This window comes from Phaseolus vulgaris, chromosome 7 (genome assembly GCF_051622355.1).
Source record: "Phaseolus vulgaris cultivar YP4 chromosome 7, ASM5162235v1, whole genome shotgun sequence".
Classification (NCBI taxonomy): Eukaryota; Viridiplantae; Streptophyta; class Magnoliopsida; order Fabales; family Fabaceae; genus Phaseolus; species Phaseolus vulgaris.
In genome coordinates this window covers 4,762,435-4,783,023 of record NC_143504.1, presented here as the reverse complement: position 1 = coordinate 4,783,023, position 20,589 = coordinate 4,762,435, and the positions used below count along the sequence as shown (strand labels likewise).

Genomic DNA, 20,589 nt, shown 5'->3' with positions numbered 1-20,589 from the left:
ATTCTTCCGTTGTCTGTGGGGGACCTGCTGCAATCTTTGATCAAAACAGTGTAATTAAAAAATATCAGGAAAAAGGTGCATCTGTTGCTATTTTTTGACCTCAACAACCAATGTGAAACGGGATTTGCAGATCCCAAAAGATCCTCCACCATTATTTCAGGGGAACAAAAAGAACTTATTGTGATTTAGAAACAAATTCATGGAAAATCAAGGCAGGCAGGGTCCAGTGAGAAAAACTGTGCTTAATTTGGGAGGCAGTAGGCAAACGAAAAAAATGAGCGGTGGAAGTAACATGGCAATTCAAAGTCAAACAGTCTCTAGCTTCTACCCACAATAATAATTTCCTTATAGATGCAGATTCTTCTAACTCGGTGCGTGTTGCACATTCTCACAGTTTTCATGCCCCCTTACATTCAGAATGGAAATAACAAAGGTGTCAGAAAGCTATTTTTCTCTGTTTCCATGTGATTTCAACCTTCATTCAATTTAATTCAAAGTTCAAATTTGATTTTCTCTTTGCTTCATACAAATGAACTAAAAGGGACTATGTGCCAGGTTTCTATATTCAACTCCCCTTCACTGCTTAACAACTACTAGAATCAAGAATTTTTTTCCTCTGATTTTTGTCTGTTAACCACGTGATTAACACGAATGTGGCTTTTGGCTATTCAAATGTGCACGGACTGAAACCATCTGCACTCGAAGTCTGAAGTTGAACTTATAAGGAGTGACATCCCTATCCCTTCGTGTTTCAAGGATGAAAAATGCATTTTATTTTGCCGAAGTTTCGATCCAGCCTCACTATCATTCAATCATGCTCATCTTATAATAATGATTTATGAAAAAACAGGGCAGTGTCTTATTTATTTTACAGTTGAAGAAAAAAAATGCTCTTAGTCAATAATGATTTTGTCTGTTATTTGTAAGTCAAACGTATCTACCTTATTTCTCCCGTTAAACAGTTACTAACTAATCACCACCCCCTGAAGTGGTTTTAATCCAGACAAAATAAATTAGTAAATAAATGGCAACTACGCATTATTTATACCCAACTCGGTACTCAGACTAAATTTTCTTTGCATCTTTCCATTATATATGTTTATACATAACTCAGTACACTCTATGAAGCATATCCCGCTATAATACATTTAATTGACAAAATATTTCCAACTTTGTTGCAACATCTTATTTGATGACATTGCAAGATTACATATGACTTCTCCAAGGGAAAAACGCTTTCTTCTCCCTGTAGTAAAATGTCAGTAGCCTAGTGAAAAGACAATGAGTAAACCATCAGGCTTCATAAAATTTGTGATCCTTTGGAGATGTAATCTTTCCTCCAGTTCCGGCCCGACGCATAATCTCTGAAATATACTTTAATGTCAGAAATAGTTTAAGATTAATTTTATCCAAGATAAAACGTTTTGTCAGCAAACTTTAATGTACAAACATGTGCCATGGAGGTTGCTTTTCAAATATAGATTTGATTTCCTAGCAATCTAAGGAAAGAAAATAAGCCCCCACGTTTTCTAGCAATAAAGTGGGTACCTGCTTTAACCTTTAGACATTTGGCAATTTAGTTGCGTTAGAGGAAAAAATAAACATAATGACATGGTTTGTGCTTGACAAAGTAAAATTATTGATGAAAATAGTATAAAGCTAAAATGCTTGAAGTTCAGATGGGTAATTTATGAGAGTAAAAGTTTAGGAGTAACTTGCTAAAAGTGTAAAATTGAAGTGAATTGTTGTAACATGACATAATAAGGACAAATGCTAAAGAAATGCTGTATTGTTAGCATTAAGGGATCCATGAGGAAAAAATAGAAGAAAGTAAATGCTTGAAGTTCGGATGGGTAACTGACAAAAGTAAAACTTCAATAATAAATTGCTAAAAGCGTAAAATTGAAGTGAATAATTTGTAACTAGACATAAAAGACTAAATGCTGAAGAAAATGTTGTACAATCTCTAAAATGTAAGACATGGTATATAAATTGATAATAAAGATTTATGTGCACAAGTATGTTCCAGATTATTTTTTTGAGCAAAAAGATGTTTTTCATGACTGGTTCAAAAGGATTTGTTTCTTATTTTTATAATTATAATAAAAATTTATACAATTTTCATGAGTTTTAGAAAATTAATGTATTTTTTCTTTTTAAAATTGTATTAGAATCATACTAGAATTGTTATAAATCCAACAAATACTTTTTAAATTAGACACTTCAAGGATACGTGTTCTACAAGTATCATAGAAGTCTCGTCCGATACGAGTATCCGACACCGACACCTCATTTAAGAGGAGTGTCTGAGCTTCATAGGTTGGAAGGCTCGAGCTGGAGAACACCTCCAAATGGTGTTATCTAATTTAAATTGAAAATGTGTTTGGACCAACCTTTTAGGCTAAAAGATAAAAAGGTCCTTGAACTCTCAATCAGAGTTCCATAGGACAAGCCCAAGTCCATTTGTAATGGACATTTCCAAGTTCTATTCAACATTTGCATTAGGGGTGTAAGTGGTCCATTGAACCAAATTTAATATATTTTTTTATTAATCCAATTAAAACTAATTGAGTCAAGTTTACCCTTTTTTTTATTTAGCAGCTGGATCCAATCCAGCTTAACTATAAATAGATTGGATAGCTTAAATTGTTTTGAAAAAATAACACCTCTTAATATTCTCAAAATAAATATTTTCAATGTTTCGTATTAAAAGATAACAAGAATACTTATAACAAACAAAAATAATATTAACATGATAAAAATATAAATTCATTTTTTATAGTAAAATTATTAGAAAATTCATATTGTTATTATGTATTTATTTATTATGTAGTTGGGTTCAATCAGGTTCGAAATTCAGAAATCAATTCCTCAAACCAATTCTTATTGGAGACACTAAAAAACTCAACCCAACCCCAATTACCCAATCTAACCCACAAAAATGTAATTGGATTGGTTAGGAGGGAGCAGGGTTTGTAGCTCATCTTGCAAGCTGACCAAATGGCAGGAAAGGAATATATACTCTTTTTAGAGATATCTTATATATTCTAAATGGAAAACCAGCCCTCATATACATGCAGCAAAAAGAAGAAGAAAAAAAAAGTAAACTGCATTCATTTTACAATTGGTAAAAAGAGAAACTTGCCTCGCTTCCTCTCGAGCTCTTCAACCAATTCTTCTTTCCATTTCCTTTGCCTCTCAGAGAAGTTTGAGCTGCAGATAAAAATAATTTTCGTCCAATTTCCACATACCGGTAGAAAAAATAAAAGGACAAAACTTATATACAGTATCATACATAGGTGCTAATTTCCAATCAGATTTGGTGTTTTATTTCGGTAAAATGCGATGCATTTAACAAAACTATTTATTATGCAGATTACTGAGGTAAAACTCCAAATCTATATAGAGAACAATATTAACAGTGCCTATAGTACTGAATATAATTTTTCTCCATAAAATTGCACTTACTATCAAGCACCAGATACATACCTTACACTAGATGATTCTAGCTGAGCATCATGAAGAGTCTCCTTTGATTCATTCAGCTCAGGTGGCTGAATTTCTTGCAAAGGTTGACAGTGAGCACCACTATGCTTCGATCGGTATATGGTATGACTCCCAGGGCTTGCTACAGTAGCACTGCCAACCATTGAGAATCGTCTCCAAGCCTGACTAGGCGATCTGACTTTTGATGTTACATTTGGGACACCCGAAATAACTTTCCTCTTTGAAAAGGGAGTAGGAGCAATGGCTGCATTTGATATGTTAAAGAATTCTTCATAAAGAGGTGTTTGGAGCTTCTTGAGTTCAAGGGCCTAATGTAATTCATTAAAATAAAATTAAAACAGGTTTGTAATCTTAATAATGCTACATTTAAAGAAAAAACAAAACACAATACAAAAGTAACAACAATTGAGTAATTCTATATAGGAAGTTAACAAATATATGGTGTTGAATTAAAATAGCACCTTAGCATCAAGGAAGTCTCTAATTTTACATTCAGTGACTTCTTCATCATCTTCGGTTCCTGGAGGCTCACTTGACAATGACAAGTTCGGTCTGTTTTTCTCTGAATATTGGGTTTCATTAAAATTGCAAGGATGGTCATCCGCAGGTCTGCTCAAAGGATTGCAACTCTATACCAGAAAATTGAGCAGTTCAGTGTTAAAAAATTTACTAATCATAAATGGAAACATCTAAAACAGTGGAAGAATGAAACAGACTTGACACCTTGGTATCATCAGAAGCTAATAGAGATTCAGATTTTACTGGTGAACCAATCAAAAAATCATCTTCATCCATCACACACATGTCATCATCATTGTTGTCCGCTCTCTGGTAGGAATCTGCTTTATGATATACAGTTGAGAACTTTATGCTATCTATCTGACAAACATCCTTCAAGCCAGTGCAAGTTGATCCCTGGACAGAATCCAAGCTGCAGAACCAATATGGTAATCTTAGTTGATCCTCCATACCCATAAGAAGTTTCACCAAGAATAAAAGATATACTTACAAGGTTCTAGAGTTCATTCCATATGTTGCCATCTTACTGCAAGAATCCTGAGATAGGAAAAATAAATAGTTGATAAAAAGCAAGTTATGGTGTGCATCATATATACTCACAAAGTGGACACTAACCCTGATTGAACTGCGTAAGACTGAATGAGATCCATGATAGTCACAGGTGATGAACGGATGCTGCAGATGATAAATATTGCAGAATCACTACAGTAACTTTGAAGGAAAACCTAAGTAAAACAATTTCAAAAGAATGTTCCACAGTTGGGCTAGTTGTTACTGACTTTAGCTGTTATCTATTTTTGTTCTATCTTGTAGTTAACTTAAGTTATTGGTGGATTAAGGCATTTTAGAACCAAAACCATGTGTAATAATAATTCATTCAGTTTATTTTTACTGAAATCAATTAACAAGAGCTTCACTTACCGAGTTCATGAGTTTTCTCTTGATTACAAAACCTTGATATGGTTTTTGGAAATTCAATACTAAGTTTGAGGCAGATGACAACAGTGCATAAGGACTATTTAATAGCTAAATGTTACACATACAACATGACGGTAATGAACTCGTGGAAATCTTATCACCAGTTAACCATTTTCAGACTTTTACTCGCCATTATGGATCAGAAAAATTGGCCCATGTTGCAACTGTACATCATTGTTAGAAATATGAAGAATATTTGGTGCTATCATATCAGAATAATTTAGAGTATCTCTCTTGGGATTGTATTTTATGAGTTGTTTCCTTATTTAATTAGGATCTGTTATTGCAAGGATATCATACTAGAAGAATCTAATTTGTAAGTGTTAAGAAGAGAGAAATTAAGAAAACATATGATGATTCACATGTGTTGAGACAACATAGGAGCTATTCAAGTTATAAGAGATTATTACAGAATATTCATTTACCTATTTTAAACTAATAACATAAATATAGAATCAATCTAATTGATCCTAATATCATTAGTTGTTAAATCTATAGGATTCTAACATTCTCTTTCAAGTTGGAGCAAGGTCATATATACAAAACTAATAACATTTACCTATTTTAAACTAATAACATAAATATAGAATCAATCTAATTGATCCTAATATCATTAGTTGTTAAATCTATAGGATTCTAACATTCTCTTTCAAGTTGGAGCAAGGTCATATATACCAAACTTGATATATTAATCTAAGGACCCCTTAGAATCGTAATTAAAATATCTACTAGTTGATTATAGTAATTGACTAAGCTAGTAAATATTTCCCTGAACATGACTTTCTCTCCAACAAAGTGACAATTAACTTCAATATGCTTTTACTTTTAGGGAATACTAGATTTGAGGCAATATGCAAGACATGGCTACTTGAATATATAAGTGATAATTGTGTAAAATTCCCAAACTTTAGTTCTTGAAGCAACTTTCTGAACCATACAAACTCTTGACAATAGCTACAACCATAGCTTGATACTTCGTTTCTGATAATATATAGAAAAACTAGAGGTGATCAATGGGGAGTACACCCAATCTACATCATAATACCCCACAATTCGAGCATGTCCTTTGTTTGATACAAAAGACCCTTTCCTAGAGTTCCTTTGATGTACCAAACAACATGAGTCACTGCGTTCCAATATTCCTTATATATATAAAAGACCTTTCCTAGAGCTCCTTTGATATATCAAACAATAGGAGTTACTGCATCCCAATATTCCTTTAGAATATTCATTGCACACTTCCTATGGAATATGATGAGCCCACTTTTGAACTATGTCAAGAAATATTTTAGTTAGCCAGGATCCTTCATTTGAAAATGCTTGAAAAAATGGTGTTTCACCTATGTCATACCAAGATGATCACTACCCATGATCACAATGTCATCAACAACAAAAAACCAAAAACAAGTGCAACCAACATGCAAGTGATGATGGAAGACAAAGTGGTCGTCAGCCTCACTCTGCGTCATACAAAATTATTTAATCAAAATACTAAAATCTATGGAACCGTGATATGGGTAACTGCTTCAGGTCATATAAAGATTTCTCCCAGTTGACATATTTGACTTTCCTTGAGTAATTGCTTGAATCCATATAAAGATTTTTCGCAGTTGACATACATGACTAGAAGACTTTCCTTGAGTAACATGTAAGGAGGTTTCTCCAAGTAAAATTTCCTCAAGCAGAACAGAACATGTAGAACTTAAGATTCGAGACTGTAAAGGATGAGAAGAAAGTGGTCAACATATAAAACTTAGTGAGGGGATTATATCTTTCAAGATGGAGGAAGACATGTGGTTCATTAGATATAACACGTAAGTATGGCATCAAAATTGGTGAGGAATATGAAAAGTTCGTATGTTCTTCAAGAAAATGTTTTGTTTTTTGGCAAGCTCATTTTGTTGAGGGATACAAAGACAAAATGTTTTAAGCAACACGCATGAGATGTCATAAAGATTAGAAACTGAGTTGACAAAATACTCATGCACTATTGCTTTGTAAAGTACGAATAGAGAATACACAATTGATCTTATGATTTCATGAAAAAGGATTGAAAATTAGAAATTAAAGATGTTTGGTTCTCTGTTTAGCAACCCAATTTTGTTCTAGGTATGGGATGTTGTAAAGGTTTGATTGGGTAGAAAAATACCCACACACATTGTCATTTTCTAAACTACAAATAGAGATATCAAATTGATTTTAGATTGGGAAGATAGTCGGTTCACAACAAGTATTGATGTATTTCGCTTTAAGTATAGTAAGAAAAAAAGTGGCAATTACTAAGGAATTAAACGCATGTTCAATTACCTTAAGCATTAACAAGTTCAAATAAACTAATGAAATTAAAGTTTTTGTATTTTTTTTTTCTTATTATACTAAAAATGAAATATGTCAATACTTGTTGTATTGAATCAACTATTTACCGTTTTGGATTTCATGATAAAAGGATTGAAAACAGAAAACAATTTTGAAAGATCTTTCATTAAATATCAAAAAGTACAATGAGAAAAATCATCTACAAAAGTAATAAGATATTTTGACCCTAAACCCTAATATAGAGGAAATATAACTTGGACCTATACATCTATAAATGGACTAAAGAAAAAGACAAAACCTGAATAATAACATGACTAGAATAAGAACTATGAATATGTACCTAATTGAAATAACTCACAAAATAAGAATTCTAACTTGGAAACAATGTTGTGAAACTCATAACTCGGAAAAGGATCGAAGAGGGAATGAAAACTCGTAACTTGAGGATCGTAACTTGACTTGGAACAGTTACTACTCGAGTTATTACTATACATAACATAATTAAAAATATATTCATAATTCATAAACTGGTCATGCATAAAATAGAACAACCAATAAATTCATAAATGTTTAATACAAATAAACTATCCAAGATCATTTATATTAATCATAGGATAATCATCTTCCTCCAAATGATTTCATTCATACTAATCATAGGATAAAAACTCAACCTCTCCACCCGCAAACACAAACAACACCAAATGAAATAAAAGAGAGGGGAGCTTGTGGGGAGCTAACGGCAGAGGCACAACGGTGACAAGCTTTTCAGTATTGAGTTTGATATTAGGGTTTTTTAGGGTTTCTGATAAGTGTCTTTATAAAACACTTTTGGGCCGAGTCACGAATCAAAGACAATCCACCATTCCCAAAAAATCGCAAAATCGTGCGATTTTACGATCTAGATCGCGATTTTAACAACATTGTTTGTGAAGACTATAAGTTAACTATTTAAAAACTTATCAATTATCGAGACTTGGATTTTGTAACTAAGCATGGATCAGGAGTGGGGATGTTGTTGTCTATTCAATAAGAGAAGGCATGTTCAGCTAATAGAGGCAATGAGACTCACATCTAAAGTTATTTGTCACATCCTCTTTTCTTGTTGGAAAACAAAATCTTTACAAAAAGTTATACAATCCTGAGGCCACATAAGTTTAATGATGGATAATAAATTAAAGGGAGCCTTAGGGTCACATAGAACATTATGAATAGAAAGAGAAGGAAAAGTATGGAAATACAAAAGCCTTGAGATTGTGTTTGAAAACCATTTGTTGTGGTGACAAAAGGTAAATAACCAAAAGTAGAAAGAGAAGCTTAAAAATTTACTAACAATTATATGATTAGTGACTGCAAAATCAAGGACTCGATAGTTCAAAGAGTGAGACATGCAGACAAAATCATTACCATTGTGTGCAATAGAAACAATGGAACTAGAGGCTTGAAGGTCCCCATACCATTAAAGGAAATTGTTGAAGATTGTTAATGGTATAATGTAAGCAGAAGCAGATCCTACAAGAGCATATTGTGAAAGAAAATAAAAGGATTTATTACCAGTTATATGATCGATGATCATAAAATCAAGGACCCATGTAATCTCACCAATGTAGTTCAATTTTTACTAAAATCAAGTAAACAAGAGCATTAACTTCTCTCTGAGTCAATGAGTTCTCTCAATTACTAGCCTTAATAGTATGTGATTATAGTTGATATTGTACAAGTTAGGGAAAAAGGGGGGGAAATATGCAAAAATACCTGTAACAACTCTGATGCAGAAGGTCTTAAATCTGGCTCCCTATCACCACAAATTAATGCATAATGATTAAAACTCAAATTAGCATTCTTAACCTAAAAGTCAAATTGAATCACTAGCCTTTTAAAAAACAAATGTAATTAAAATAAAATAGAATCATCATAATGGAAAAAGCATTATATATATGTACTATAATGGAAAAAATATTATATGTATGTACTTGTGGAAACATTTCAGCAAAAAGTCGTTTGCCTCAGGAGACAGATGTTCAGGTATGGGTGGATGAGATTTAGTTGTCCCAATATAGAAAAGAGCTGAAACCTAAGAAAAAAGAGAATTTTAAGTGAAAGCATGTCATTGAACCATCACATATATATGCACTCACACAACAGATATTAATTGGTGAATGTCGATGATAAAACTAGATTACTATGTTAGGTGAGGCTTTCATTACCTCTTGGGGATATTGTTGACTCCATGGAGGCTTTCCAGTGGCCATCTCTATCACAGTGCATGCAACACTCCATATATCAGTGGAGCTTAATAATCACAAATTAGAATTTGTCACAAAGAATAGTCAATATCTCTAATCAAATCTAATGATCAAAATGACAAAAAACATAGGCACAAACTAAGTAGTTTGTGAGAAATTATAAAACGTCATTTTTGTCGCTTAGTTTAGATTTTTCCAAAATTTAAAAAGAATAATGAAACATATTTCCATAATTTGCATTAGAAGTTTGACTCTTATCTATTTACTAGGATTTCCCCGGACCTTTAAAATTGCTTCGCAATGATTGAAATCCACATGCTTCTTAAAGAAAGAAAGACTCAATTGATTCTATAATTTAAACTCATTGTTTTTTTCTCAAATTCATTTCCAACAAAATGAAAAGAAAAGAAAAAGTTTAAACACATACTTCAAGAGCCAGAAACAATTTTAAAAAACTCAAATCATTACCAGGCTTTCATCAGAACTTTAGAATGCCTTCACAATGGCTGAAAAATCCACATGTTTCTTAAAAGAAAGAAAGACATCACATGATTCACTCTATAATTTTAAACTTGTGATTCTTTTTCTAAATTCATTTCCATCAAAAATGAAAGAAAAAAATATTTAAATGCATACGTCATGAGCCACAAACAATTTTAAAAAACAGAAACCATTACATATTAGATGCTTAGTCCATATTGTAGATCCTTAACTAGGTTATATGTTGATTAGAGGTTTGGGAGTGGAGTTAGATGTTCATAATCAAGAATGGAGCACTAAGAAACAAGTTAAGGTTTGCATCATCCTTCTAGAACAACAATTGTTTCATTGGACACTAGAGTACATAGAAAATCTCAAAAGAAGTAATGTGAAATTATCACAACTACATTAATTAGAAATTAATAATTGAACGTCTTGTTTTTATTAATATGAAAACAAATATGGTACTTGCTAAGAGTCCCATATTGAGTATAAGCTACTAAATGTGGTATTAAAACCTTGAAGTTCTCCCATCCAATGGACTAGTCTTCCAAGATAGATTTTCTTCTAATGTCTTAACTTCTAAAATTGGTGCTTTAATTAAGAGTTGAACTCACAAAACATTGGATTAAGGTACAAACCAAATACTATTACATAGTAAAGTCATCAAATAGGGTTAGTGTCAATAGGGTTAAAGTTGTTGTCTATAGGAGTATGACATTAAGTAAGATAAGATATTTGATGTTGTACTTAAGCCTTGAAGTTCTCCAACCTTTGGGTTGGACTCTCGTCTTGTGCTTAGATCCTAACACTACTTAATATAGCACCTAAATTCCCGAAAGATGCTTTTGTTGTTCATCCTAAATTCATTACCCTGCTAATATGTAAATAAAGGTAATTTAAATATCAATACTATATCCTTTATTGTTCGAATATTTTACAAATGATTTGTAAATTATTTTGAAGGTTTTGGTAGGCCAATAAATGAGAATATTTCATTTGTTATACTAATAAGAAAAGGATGCCAAATGTGGTTCACACATTGCTTCTACAAGAACTCATTGATTGTATCAAAACAAGAAATGAATCCATAACAAGTGAACTTTTGAAAAGAAAAGAAAATGAGGCTTAAATAGGAGGACTATAAAACAAGTATACAATGAAGAAAAAAAAATGACCAGCTTATCCTTAAGTAACTATAAACAGATATTGTTTGTTTATGCGTAAGGGCTATGATGAAGGCATATACTTTTAGAAGTCAGAACCAAAGGCATAAGCAACATCTACAAGGTTTCCATTAATGTGCCTCACTATTTCACCTTGTGAATTTTTAAGGTTTACAGCACATGTAGACCAAACCTCCAACCTAAAAATTGCTAAGTTATATTATCAATAATTAGTTGTGAGGCCAGCTCCATAGGAAACATTTCAACTTGAGACTCAAGGGATCTGAAAAAAAATTCTGATGAATAAGATACTGATAAAGGATGAAAACAATGATATACCTAGAGAGAAAAAAAATCAGAGATATTGGCTTTACAAGTGAGCTTAATTTCTAGAATTCACTACTTTGAAGGCTTAAATTTAATTATCCATTGACCAAAATACAAAGTTGTCATTCCTTATAATGAAAGGAAACAGCTTGAGGGGCAAACAAAAAGAATATCACCAAAAAAGTTTGTGTAATATATCCTCTTATTGCCGTTCAAAATTATTTGAATCCTACTATTCATATTCCTCCAAATCATTCAACTTTGTATCTCAAAACACATACTGAATCTTACAAATTTGTATCATGGACATGAATAACACGATTCAACCATTCATACTTCTTCTTTCTTTTACTTTTCATTATCAATTCTCATAAAAAAATTGAGAGTTACATAACATTAAATTTTTAATTGAACAGAACTGAAGAAACACTTATGAACTTATCCAATTTCATTATTCTTTGCTTTTTTTGTCACTCAATCATTTAATGCATGTAAGTTGTAACACTATTTAGCTATCTAATTGCTTTGTTTCCTTTCTTCCAAAATAGAAACTTTACAATCTTAGATATAACTAAGAAATTTGTTTTACATTGAACACTGTATATAATCTATACAATATTTGAAGTAACTTTCCATTGTCTCAAATCTTACAATTGGATACAAACTGTGATTCACAATTCAAAAATTAGTTCAGCAATTCACAACTCAAAAACAGTGACATAAGCCTCACTATGAATATGAATACAATCCGAGAATTTTTATAAAACCACCATTCAAAACAGATAAATATTTCCTCCCTATCGATATCATACAAAACTATTTCCTTTTGAAAACATTTATTGTGACAAATAAATCTTAAAAATACTTGACAGTACTATGATGATAACCTTTTTAGTATTACTCATACACTTACATTGTATGTCCTGTTTGTAAAATAACTTCAGGGGACATCCAGTGTGGAGTGCCCTTCATTGATTTTGCACCATTGATAGTAGCCTATATCAATCCACAAATTCAGACATCATGGCCGGAAACATGTTACCCAAGAAACTCGCAAGATCATAAAGAACTAATAACATCAATAGTATCATACCAGTTCAACAACTTTCTTGGATGCACCAAAGTCTGCAAGTTTAATGCACCCTTTGTTATCAACTAGAATGTTGGCTCCCTGTATCCAACAACACATTGACCAAAATGACAAAGAGAGGCACCAAAGCCGAGAGCCTTCTAAAAGTAAAAGTAAAAACGCGGTACCTTAATATCTCTGTGAATAATCCCATTATTGTGAAGGTATTCAAGGCCTAATAAAAGCTGTTTCGTATACATTCTTATAACCTGAAAAAAAAAATTAACATTGTGCAACAAAAGAATCACAACGCGATTAATTCTTTATGTGCTTCATAAAATAATGAATGAACATCACTTACGGATTCAGGGAAGGATCCAAATTTCCCCAAAAGTGATGAGATAGAACCACCAGGTACGAACTCCAGCAGAATATTTAAGGAATTCTCCTCTCTCGCAGTTCCCAAGTATCTCTATCATGATAAATAAATAACAAACAAAAAATGGAGGGGGGAAAGCACTTAGTACATTATTGAACACCAAGGAATCGAAGTACTCTGATTCGCATAATAAGACCACACTCACAACAATATTTGGATGTTTAAGATTCTTGAGAAGCTTGACTTCTTCTTCGAGCTCCCGAATATTAGCCTGACTCAACAGATTTTGCACATATCAATCATAACGTAAAACATCAACCAGCTTAAACAAAACAAGAGCACTATTGTTTTACACACAAGATGTGAAGTGATACATATCACTCATTCCACACCATGACCACTACAAACACTTCCACGAAGCTCAACAATGTAAACCTATAGCACAGTAGCAGTACTAAAATCAGGTAAAAGTGAAACCACATTTTCACCTGTGTATTCTCCTTGTAAGCGCTACCAGGCGCGATTAAAACCTAACAGAAAGCCAGAAATTGAACAATTAGTACGTAATCAAACAAAATTATAGCAAAAAAAACGACGAATCAGAAGTAGACCTGTTTGATGGCAATAAGCTCCCCGGAATCGAGGTTCATTCCCATGTAGACGTGACCGAAGGCGCCGGAACCAATCAACTCGCCCTTGCGCCACCGGATGGGAGGAGGAGGAGGTTTCAATGCTATTCGCGATTTGCGAATGGCAGAGCCAAGCTTGTCGGCGATTCCGGAAAAAGGAGCATCGTCGCCGCCGGCTCGGAAAACCAGGGACCGGCGAAGAGAGCCCAAAAAGTCTTGCATATTGTGGCTATGGCTAGGGTTTGGTGAGGGTGGCGTTGTTGGCGTGAGTGCGAGGAATGCAATATTTGAAAGAAGGAAGGAAGCAGATGATGAGTTTTTCAAAATGATGGTTGCTCCCTGCTGGACAGTGTATCCCAACGGTCATCTTCTTTTGACTTTTGAATGGCCCCATCGCATCACATGAATGGTATGCCCCTAATTTCAATGCTTTATGACCCATTATTTTAAAGTTCCTTTTTTATGTTGGGTGCTTTTATTTGTTTTAAAAAAAATGCTATTAGATAGTATATTAGAAGTGAATCTAAATTTTTAAAATGTCTAAATTTTTGTTAATATGGAAATTAATGAATTTTAAAACTTCTATATAAGTGATGGATAAATCTTGTTTGTAATAAAAATTTAACTCAATTGTATTTGGTTCTTACTATTCATTCTAACCAATTTGAGGTATTTATTTATGTTTTAATTTATTTATTTATTATGAGTATGGAATTGAGGGATTAGATCGTTTTCGCATTATCGCTTACATGGTGAGATCGAGAGAAAGTCAAGTGAAATTTAGGTAAATAAAAAAATATCATTTTACTTTTGACTATGTATGACAGTTATGCATGACCATTGTTCATTGCACATGTATTCGTTTACATGTTGAATGTAGAGATCTTGATGTTGTGTTGACATTTGTGATTGGTCGTGGTGTTCGTTGAAACGTTATGATGATTTGTTGATGATATGATAATTTGTTGAGAAACATTATTACTAAGATGAATTATACGTGAAGAGACAAAACAAAATTAATTTTTAAAATACCATAATCAGTTATATAAAATTATAATTATAATTAATTATATGATATTATATTATCAATCATAATAGTATATAATCAATAATTATGTTTATATTATGTTTAGTTTACTTAATTTATATAGTTTAATAACATATTTATGTTACATTCATGTGTGAATAATTGTTATTTAATAAGCGTAAATTATGTCATTATAATATAAAGTAATGAAATCAAGTGAGGAGCTTCCAACTAAATAAAGAATAAAAAAAAGTCAACTATATATTACTTATAATCGATTATCCATCATCTTAACGTAAATACATTAATATATGATTATTTAATATTATAAAATAATTGGTTAAATAATATAATATAATAATAAATATTAAATAAATTTATATAATACAAATATTTAATAATATTATTAACAAAATAATAAATAATAAATAATAATATTATCAATATTATTAATATAATTAAAATTTAAAATTTAATTATTTATAATAGTAAAGATAGTTTAATTATTTATAAACATAAATTTTTAAAATAATAATAATAATAAAATCATAAATAATCCAAATTTATAAAATAATAATAATAATAATATAATAATCATAAAAAATTAATCAATTTCATTCAAAATTTGATGATTTAGAGGAGTCTATCAAATTATATAGATTCTCGATTCTCATATAAGTATTGTTTTTTTTTTAATTATGGTAATTTGAGTATCTTTTTCTATAATACTGTATTATATGATTTTATGTTTAATATTTACTTGCTGCTGAATTTTTAACTAATTTCGATTAATTTTATGAAATTTATAATATTGCTTAAAATTTTTATCATTATTTCTTTTACAATCTTATTTAATTTTATCAAAAAATCATTTTTAACAATTTTGCATTTATTTACGTTGTTGGATAACTCGTAACTTTTACAAGTAAGTTCACAGGGAAAATATTTTAAACACAATGAATGTATTTTTTAAAAGAGATAAATATTATATTATATAAAATTGAAAGCTATTATCTATAGTCTCTTTGTTTTTTCTTTGGTTACCGATCCAACCGTATATTTTTTTATGCAAGTTCTTCTTAGCCCACGTTTTGGATTTTTATCAATATTACATATTACGATTTTGATAAATTAGTTTAAATTTATAATTTATTTTTGTATAGATATAACTTAATTCATTTTATCTAAGTGAATATAATATAAATGGGTAGGAACCTATTTTTATCTGATAATTAATTGCTTGTCTTTTTTCCTCATTAGCGGTATCATAAAGTTTGAAGGTTGGAAGCTCAACATTCGCATTCAATTCAGCCCAATCCTTACCAAGTTACTGTCCTTTAACTTATTCACTTCATGGGTGTCTTGGAAGCTCGTAAAGACAGCACCTTTTGTTTTGTATCCTTCAAATCCCAATTCCCTTTTGTCCAACAAGTATAAATTTTGTGTCTTGTAACTCTATTCACCTTGTGTTTGATCATTTGTTTGATTTTTTGGGATTGTTGAGAAAAGAAGATGCAGCTTGATCTGGAATCACTGTCAGAAGCTACTTCTGGTGCCATTGGGTCACTTGTTAGTACCACCGTCTTGTACCCTCTTGATACTTGCAAGACAAAATATCAAGCTGAAGTTCAAGCTCAGCATCAGCGAAAATACAAGTTCCATTCTTCACCCTTTTGACATTTTGGGGGTCCGACTTAATTATATTCCGAAATATATGTACTTGTTTGAAGGGTTGGGTTGATTTTGATATTTTTGCCCAATTTCTATTTAAGCAGCTTATTAGTATTTATTATTGTAGTAGTTGACATTATTTGTAAGTGCGTTTTGTCTGGATCATAAGCCAAAATTAAACAAATTAGGTTTAAGTGTGTGTTTGGATTATAGAGCCCTTTTATTTGGTAAAAAATGAAGCAATAAAAACTGGAAATTGGGTGTGCCATGTAAAGCTGGTCACTGCTTCCACTAGAAAATCTGGTTCAATGTAAAAAGCCAATGACAATAAAACTTTCTAATTGCCAAAATTGCAGGTGTTCGTTTGCTTTATCTTGATGTTTTCTAGGAAGAAGGAATTTTATAGTGAGTTGTGCTTATTTGATTTTGTTGCTCTGTCTTCTTGTGTAGGAGTATTTCTGATGTTTTATGGGAAGCAATTGCTACCCGTCAGGTGCTTTCATTGTACCAAGGCCTTGGGACAAAAAACGTGCAGTCCTTCATTTCGTCCTTCATTTATTTCTATGGATACAGCTACTTTAGGAAGCTGTATTTGAAAAAAACTGGAAACAGGTCCATTGGAACAGCAGCAAATTTGATTGTTGCCACCGCTGCTGGGGTCTTTACAATAGTAATAACGCAGGCAAGCATACTTGTAATTATGTTTTGGAGAAAAATTATTGTTAGTTACTTAGATGTGTTGTGCTTTTCTGTAATATGCCAACTGGCCTTTCTTAAATTAGCATGAAATTAAGTTTTTTTATTCCGAGGGTAATTATTCTGTTGACATAGCAACTATAGCTAAGGTCAATATTTGGCATTTGTGGTATGTGATCAACAAAGAGTCACCTAAGCTTAGCTGTTGTATTGGGGTTTCGGGTAGGTTTTCTGGTTCATGTCATAGCAAGAACATTATCCAGCGAGAAAAAGAAAGGAATATCACCAACCAATACAGTGTTCTTTTAAGTAACTTGTTAAGTAATATTATTTACAAAAGAAACAAACTGTTTCCTAATTAATTTCTTGTACTCTCCGAACTCAACCTTTCCTTACTCAATCTTCACTAGTTTGTGCTTGTATATTATAGCCCTTAGATACAGCATCCTCGAGGATGCAGACAAGTGAATTTGGAAAAGCCAAGGGATTCTGGAAGACCCTTTCAGAGGGTACATGGAGCGAAGCATATGAAGGACTTGGCATTTCCATTCTTTTAACAACAAATCCATCCATTCAGGTATCATTTTTAGGATGCATTTATACAAATGAAACGTAGAGAGGAACCCTTTTTCCAGATTAGGTTTCAGTTGAGGATTACCTAACTCAGACAGGGGTTTTTCTACCCAACAGTATACTGCATACGATCAGCTGAAACAGAGAATATTAAAGGGCAAGATAAGCAAAAAAACAGGTACAAAGTCATCCCCAGAAGCACTCTCTGCATTTTCTGCTTTCATGCTTGGTGCAGTTTCAAAATGTGCAGCTACGTGCTTGACATACCCAGCTATCAGGTGGATGATCAATTTAAATTAGTTTCCCCCAAAGTTTGTTACCTTACGTCTTTTATTGATTCTGGTGAATATTATGCAGAAGAAGAAAAAAATCATTTTTTATTTTATGCAGATCTGCTGTCTCTTGAGATGTATCTGACAGATACCATTAGTTAGTTAGCTAGTTACATTATTTAGTTAACTTAGTTGGTTTAAGAAATAGGGCATGTTACCAATAAATAGGAAGAGGGGTTAAAAAGAGTTACTCCACTGTGAGTTGGTATTGTGGCTTGGATCTCTTGAATATCCTAGGAGTTATTATTTTTCTTGATCAATGTAATTACTTTCTCAGGGGTGTAATCTAAATCGGTTTCCACCAGTATCGTGATAAAAAAAAACTAATGTGATACAATAGTGTTTTCTCTATTTATGCTAAGCTGTGGACTCGCTGATTAAAGATTTTTTAATTTTGGTTAGGTGTAAGGTCATGATTCAGGCTGCTGAATCAGATGATGATAAGAGTACAGAAGCTGAGAGGAAGGCACAGAGGACAATCTCTGGAGCACTCTATACTATTTGGAAAAGAGAAGGTGTATTGGGATTTTTCAAAGGATTGCAGGCGCAGATAGTGAAAACTGTTCTCAGCTCTGCATTACTTCTGATGGTAAAGGAGAAGATCGCAAAGTCCACATGGATTCTAATGCTCATGATTGGAAGATACCTATCTGTGAATTCCCCCAAATTGAAAGCAATTTGAATGTCATGAGTAATTCTTAAAACAACTTTTCATCCAAGAATATGCTAAAATTGACTTTGTTTACCATGGAGGAAAATAATGTGAGGAGTGTAGCTAGCAGTTTAGACTGCGTTTCTGAAGGAGTGCCAAAAATGACATTTCAGACCAATGAAGTCTGACCATCTATTATGCTTTTTTTTCTCATTAGATCTTAGCATCAAAGTAGACTTGTTTATACATTGCCTGTTTTCTGTTAGCCCCATATTAGCTTTTGTATCATTTGGCAGATGCCAAGCTCTAAAAAAATGATATTATTGATAATAATGACAACAAGATAACAATCCTTTGGGAACAATGCTTTCTTTCTCCTATTTGTCTCTAGCATTCTATAGAATTACAATACAAAAACAACACTTATACAAGGGCATCTCAATCAGCTCACCCTGACACAAGCAATACATTTTGTTGGTAACAAAATTGCAACCCTAAAGCATTATCAACGGCCATCCTCTTGGTTTCATAACAGGAAGATGTAACCAACTAAGAAGAGCATTGAGCAATAAAGCAATCCAGATTTGGAAATCAAATTGGCACCATTAGAACTATAAGGAGAAAAGGTTCCTGCAGGAGTGTTTGTTGTCAAGACAACAACAATCCAGTTATCTTCTGAACCAATACCAATTCCTGTATATGTTGTGTCATTGAGACTATCTGAATAGAGAGATTTCGTGAAATTAGTGAGGACAAGACTTGGAACGAGACCAGGAACACAAACAGGCATTATATTTCCATCCCTTGTGTTGGAAATAGCCAAGTCACACTTTGATAAGAGGTCTGGATAGTTGGAAAACTGAGGCTCAGTGCCAGGTACGGTGTTAGCACCTGTGGTATTTGTGCAGGGTTGTTTCTTGAATTGGTCAGCTATTTTATTAGCAAGGCAATCTGCATTGTCATTCCTTGTTAGAGCTTTCAAGTTTATTGATGCTCGATACTTGTTGATACCCTGATAAAGATTGTCTTCCTCATCTGCAGAAAAAATGTTAAGGTGAGGTAAGTGCAGGTTCAACATGTTAACTTCAATAGTATGCAAACGTCCGCGAATGTGCATGTAAGCCAGAAAATTTTGACACGAGAGATTTTAAAATTAATTCTACCCTTAAAAAAGAGAGCCCTTAGATGCTTTATAAAATGAAATTTTGATGAAGAGAGTACCATCTTCCCCCTTTTACTTATACATGAACAAGCATGATATGATTGTTTGTGGTGCATGAAAATACAAATTTTCCTTTTGACAAACATCTATCCTCGAACAAGACTTAAGTATATGAAACAAAAGTAACTTTTTATTAATTTTTTAAAATATGTTAACTATAATGCAAATTACATGTGATATTTTGGTCCAATTTAGCACACTCATAATCCCAGATCGATCTGTCTCCTAATCAGGCCTAGCTTGCATTGAGAAACAAAAGAAAGATAACAATCACAACACAAATGACCAAGTACCCAGAAAGCAGAAAAACATAAACTCAGTTACATTAGCTTATTACTAAAATCAGTAAGAAAAATGTTCTTTCAATAATGAACACTAGCATATTCAAGAGAGAGCAAGAAGTACTCACCACTGTCACATTTAACTGGATAGTTCATGAAGAGAATCAGAAGGGGAGAAAGGAGAAGCCAGAAACACAGAGAGAACTTGGGAAGCACCATCCTTGGCTGTTTAGTGTTGTTAGGTGTAGATGAAGACTCCTCACATAGCAGAAAAGGTTGGCACTTTCGGATCCTATATGAGGGGTTCAATTCAAACACAAGTTTCCTAGTACAGGGTGCTTTACTGTTTCTTCAAGCATACGTTAGAAGCTATGGACATCACACCGACACCGAGGAAGACATTGCAACGGTAAGGAAAATGGTTGCTGGTATTTCAGTATCAGATTAAAATGGGTTTGTCCTTTTTTCCCATGCATGCATAGATTTTTTTCATTTTACATGTGGAATTTGTTATAATTGTGG

At 32.5% G+C, this 20,589-nt stretch overlaps 3 protein-coding genes across 7 annotated transcripts; 1 reads left to right on the top strand and 2 right to left on the bottom strand.

Moving 5' to 3' along the window:
- Window positions 1-1,060: 1,060 nt before the first annotated feature.
- LOC137828516 (mitogen-activated protein kinase kinase kinase NPK1) lies at window positions 1,061-14,010 on the bottom strand. Of its 3 annotated transcripts, XM_068635124.2 has the most exons (17): window positions 13,596-14,010; window positions 13,473-13,514; window positions 13,190-13,255; window positions 12,967-13,077; window positions 12,794-12,874; window positions 12,630-12,707; window positions 12,450-12,532; window positions 9,525-9,609; window positions 9,291-9,391; window positions 9,073-9,112; window positions 4,642-4,701; window positions 4,517-4,563; window positions 4,231-4,438; window positions 3,969-4,136; window positions 3,490-3,815; window positions 3,146-3,213; window positions 1,061-1,364 (listed from the first exon to the last, which is right to left on the bottom strand). In XM_068635124.2, exons 1-17 carry the CDS (start codon window positions 13,833-13,835, stop codon window positions 1,294-1,296), a joined length of 1,875 nt encoding a protein of 624 aa, XP_068491225.1. In that variant the 5' UTR covers window positions 13,836-14,010; the 3' UTR covers window positions 1,061-1,293. The 3 variants fall into 3 exon arrangements, 2 of the variants coding, with proteins under 2 accessions (XP_068491225.1, XP_090161298.1); XR_016523365.1 differs by lacking the exons at window positions 1,061-1,364; window positions 3,146-3,213; window positions 3,490-3,815; ... (1 more) ...; window positions 4,231-4,438; window positions 4,517-4,563 and adding an exon at window positions 8,725-8,829 and having other exon boundaries at window positions 13,596-13,981; XM_090305172.1 differs by lacking the exons at window positions 9,525-9,609; window positions 12,450-12,532; window positions 12,630-12,707; ... (3 more) ...; window positions 13,473-13,514; window positions 13,596-14,010 and adding an exon at window positions 8,725-8,829 and having other exon boundaries at window positions 9,291-9,385.
- A 1,802-nt stretch (window positions 14,011-15,812) lies between these two features.
- Window positions 15,813-18,928, top strand: LOC137829716 (peroxisomal adenine nucleotide carrier 1). Of its 3 annotated transcripts, none has more exons than XM_068636600.2 (5): window positions 15,813-16,295; window positions 16,762-16,993; window positions 17,438-17,584; window positions 17,698-17,858; window positions 18,315-18,928. In XM_068636600.2, the coding sequence occupies exons 1-5, from the start codon at window positions 16,153-16,155 to the stop codon at window positions 18,592-18,594; spliced, it is 963 nt and encodes a 320-aa protein (XP_068492701.1). In that variant the 5' UTR covers window positions 15,813-16,152; the 3' UTR covers window positions 18,595-18,928. The 3 variants fall into 3 exon arrangements, with proteins under 3 accessions (XP_068492701.1, XP_090160576.1, XP_090160577.1); XM_090304450.1 differs by having other exon boundaries at window positions 15,871-16,295; window positions 17,698-17,758; XM_090304451.1 differs by having other exon boundaries at window positions 15,871-16,327.
- On the bottom strand, window positions 18,870-20,381 carry LOC137829717 (putative GPI-anchored protein At5g19250). Its single transcript, XM_068636601.2, has 2 exons — window positions 20,196-20,381; window positions 18,870-19,599 (listed from the first exon to the last, which is right to left on the bottom strand). Exons 1-2 carry the CDS (start codon window positions 20,284-20,286, stop codon window positions 19,091-19,093), a joined length of 600 nt encoding a protein of 199 aa, XP_068492702.1. The 5' UTR covers window positions 20,287-20,381; the 3' UTR covers window positions 18,870-19,090.
- Window positions 20,382-20,589: the final 208 nt, after the last annotated feature.

Bases quoted from the DNA above. Each gene is read 5' to 3' on its own strand.
- LOC137829717 (XM_068636601.2), bottom strand. From the start codon at position 20,286: ATGGTGCTTCCCAAGTTCTCTCTGTGTTTCTGGCTTCTCCTTTCTCCC. The intron at 19,600-20,195 runs GTGAGTACTTCT...TTTTTTCTGCAG, and splicing joins TCCAGTTAAATGTGACAGTG to ATGAGGAAGACAATCTTTAT.
- LOC137828516 (XM_068635124.2), bottom strand. From the start codon at position 13,835: ATGCAAGACTTTTTGGGCTCTCTTCGCCGGTCCCTGGTTTTCCGAGCC. The intron at 12,708-12,793 runs GTACCGCGTTTT...TGTTGGATACAG, and splicing joins TTATTCACAGAGATATTAAG to GGAGCCAACATTCTAGTTGA. The intron at 3,816-3,968 runs GTGCTATTTTAA...GAATTACATTAG, and splicing joins GAGACTTCCTTGATGCTAAG to GCCCTTGAACTCAAGAAGCT.
- LOC137829716 (XM_068636600.2), top strand. From the start codon at position 16,153: ATGCAGCTTGATCTGGAATCACTGTCAGAAGCTACTTCTGGTGCCATT. The intron at 16,296-16,761 runs GTTCCATTCTTC...CTTCTTGTGTAG, and splicing joins CAGCATCAGCGAAAATACAA to GAGTATTTCTGATGTTTTAT. The intron at 17,859-18,314 runs GTGGATGATCAA...AATTTTGGTTAG, and splicing joins TTGACATACCCAGCTATCAG to GTGTAAGGTCATGATTCAGG.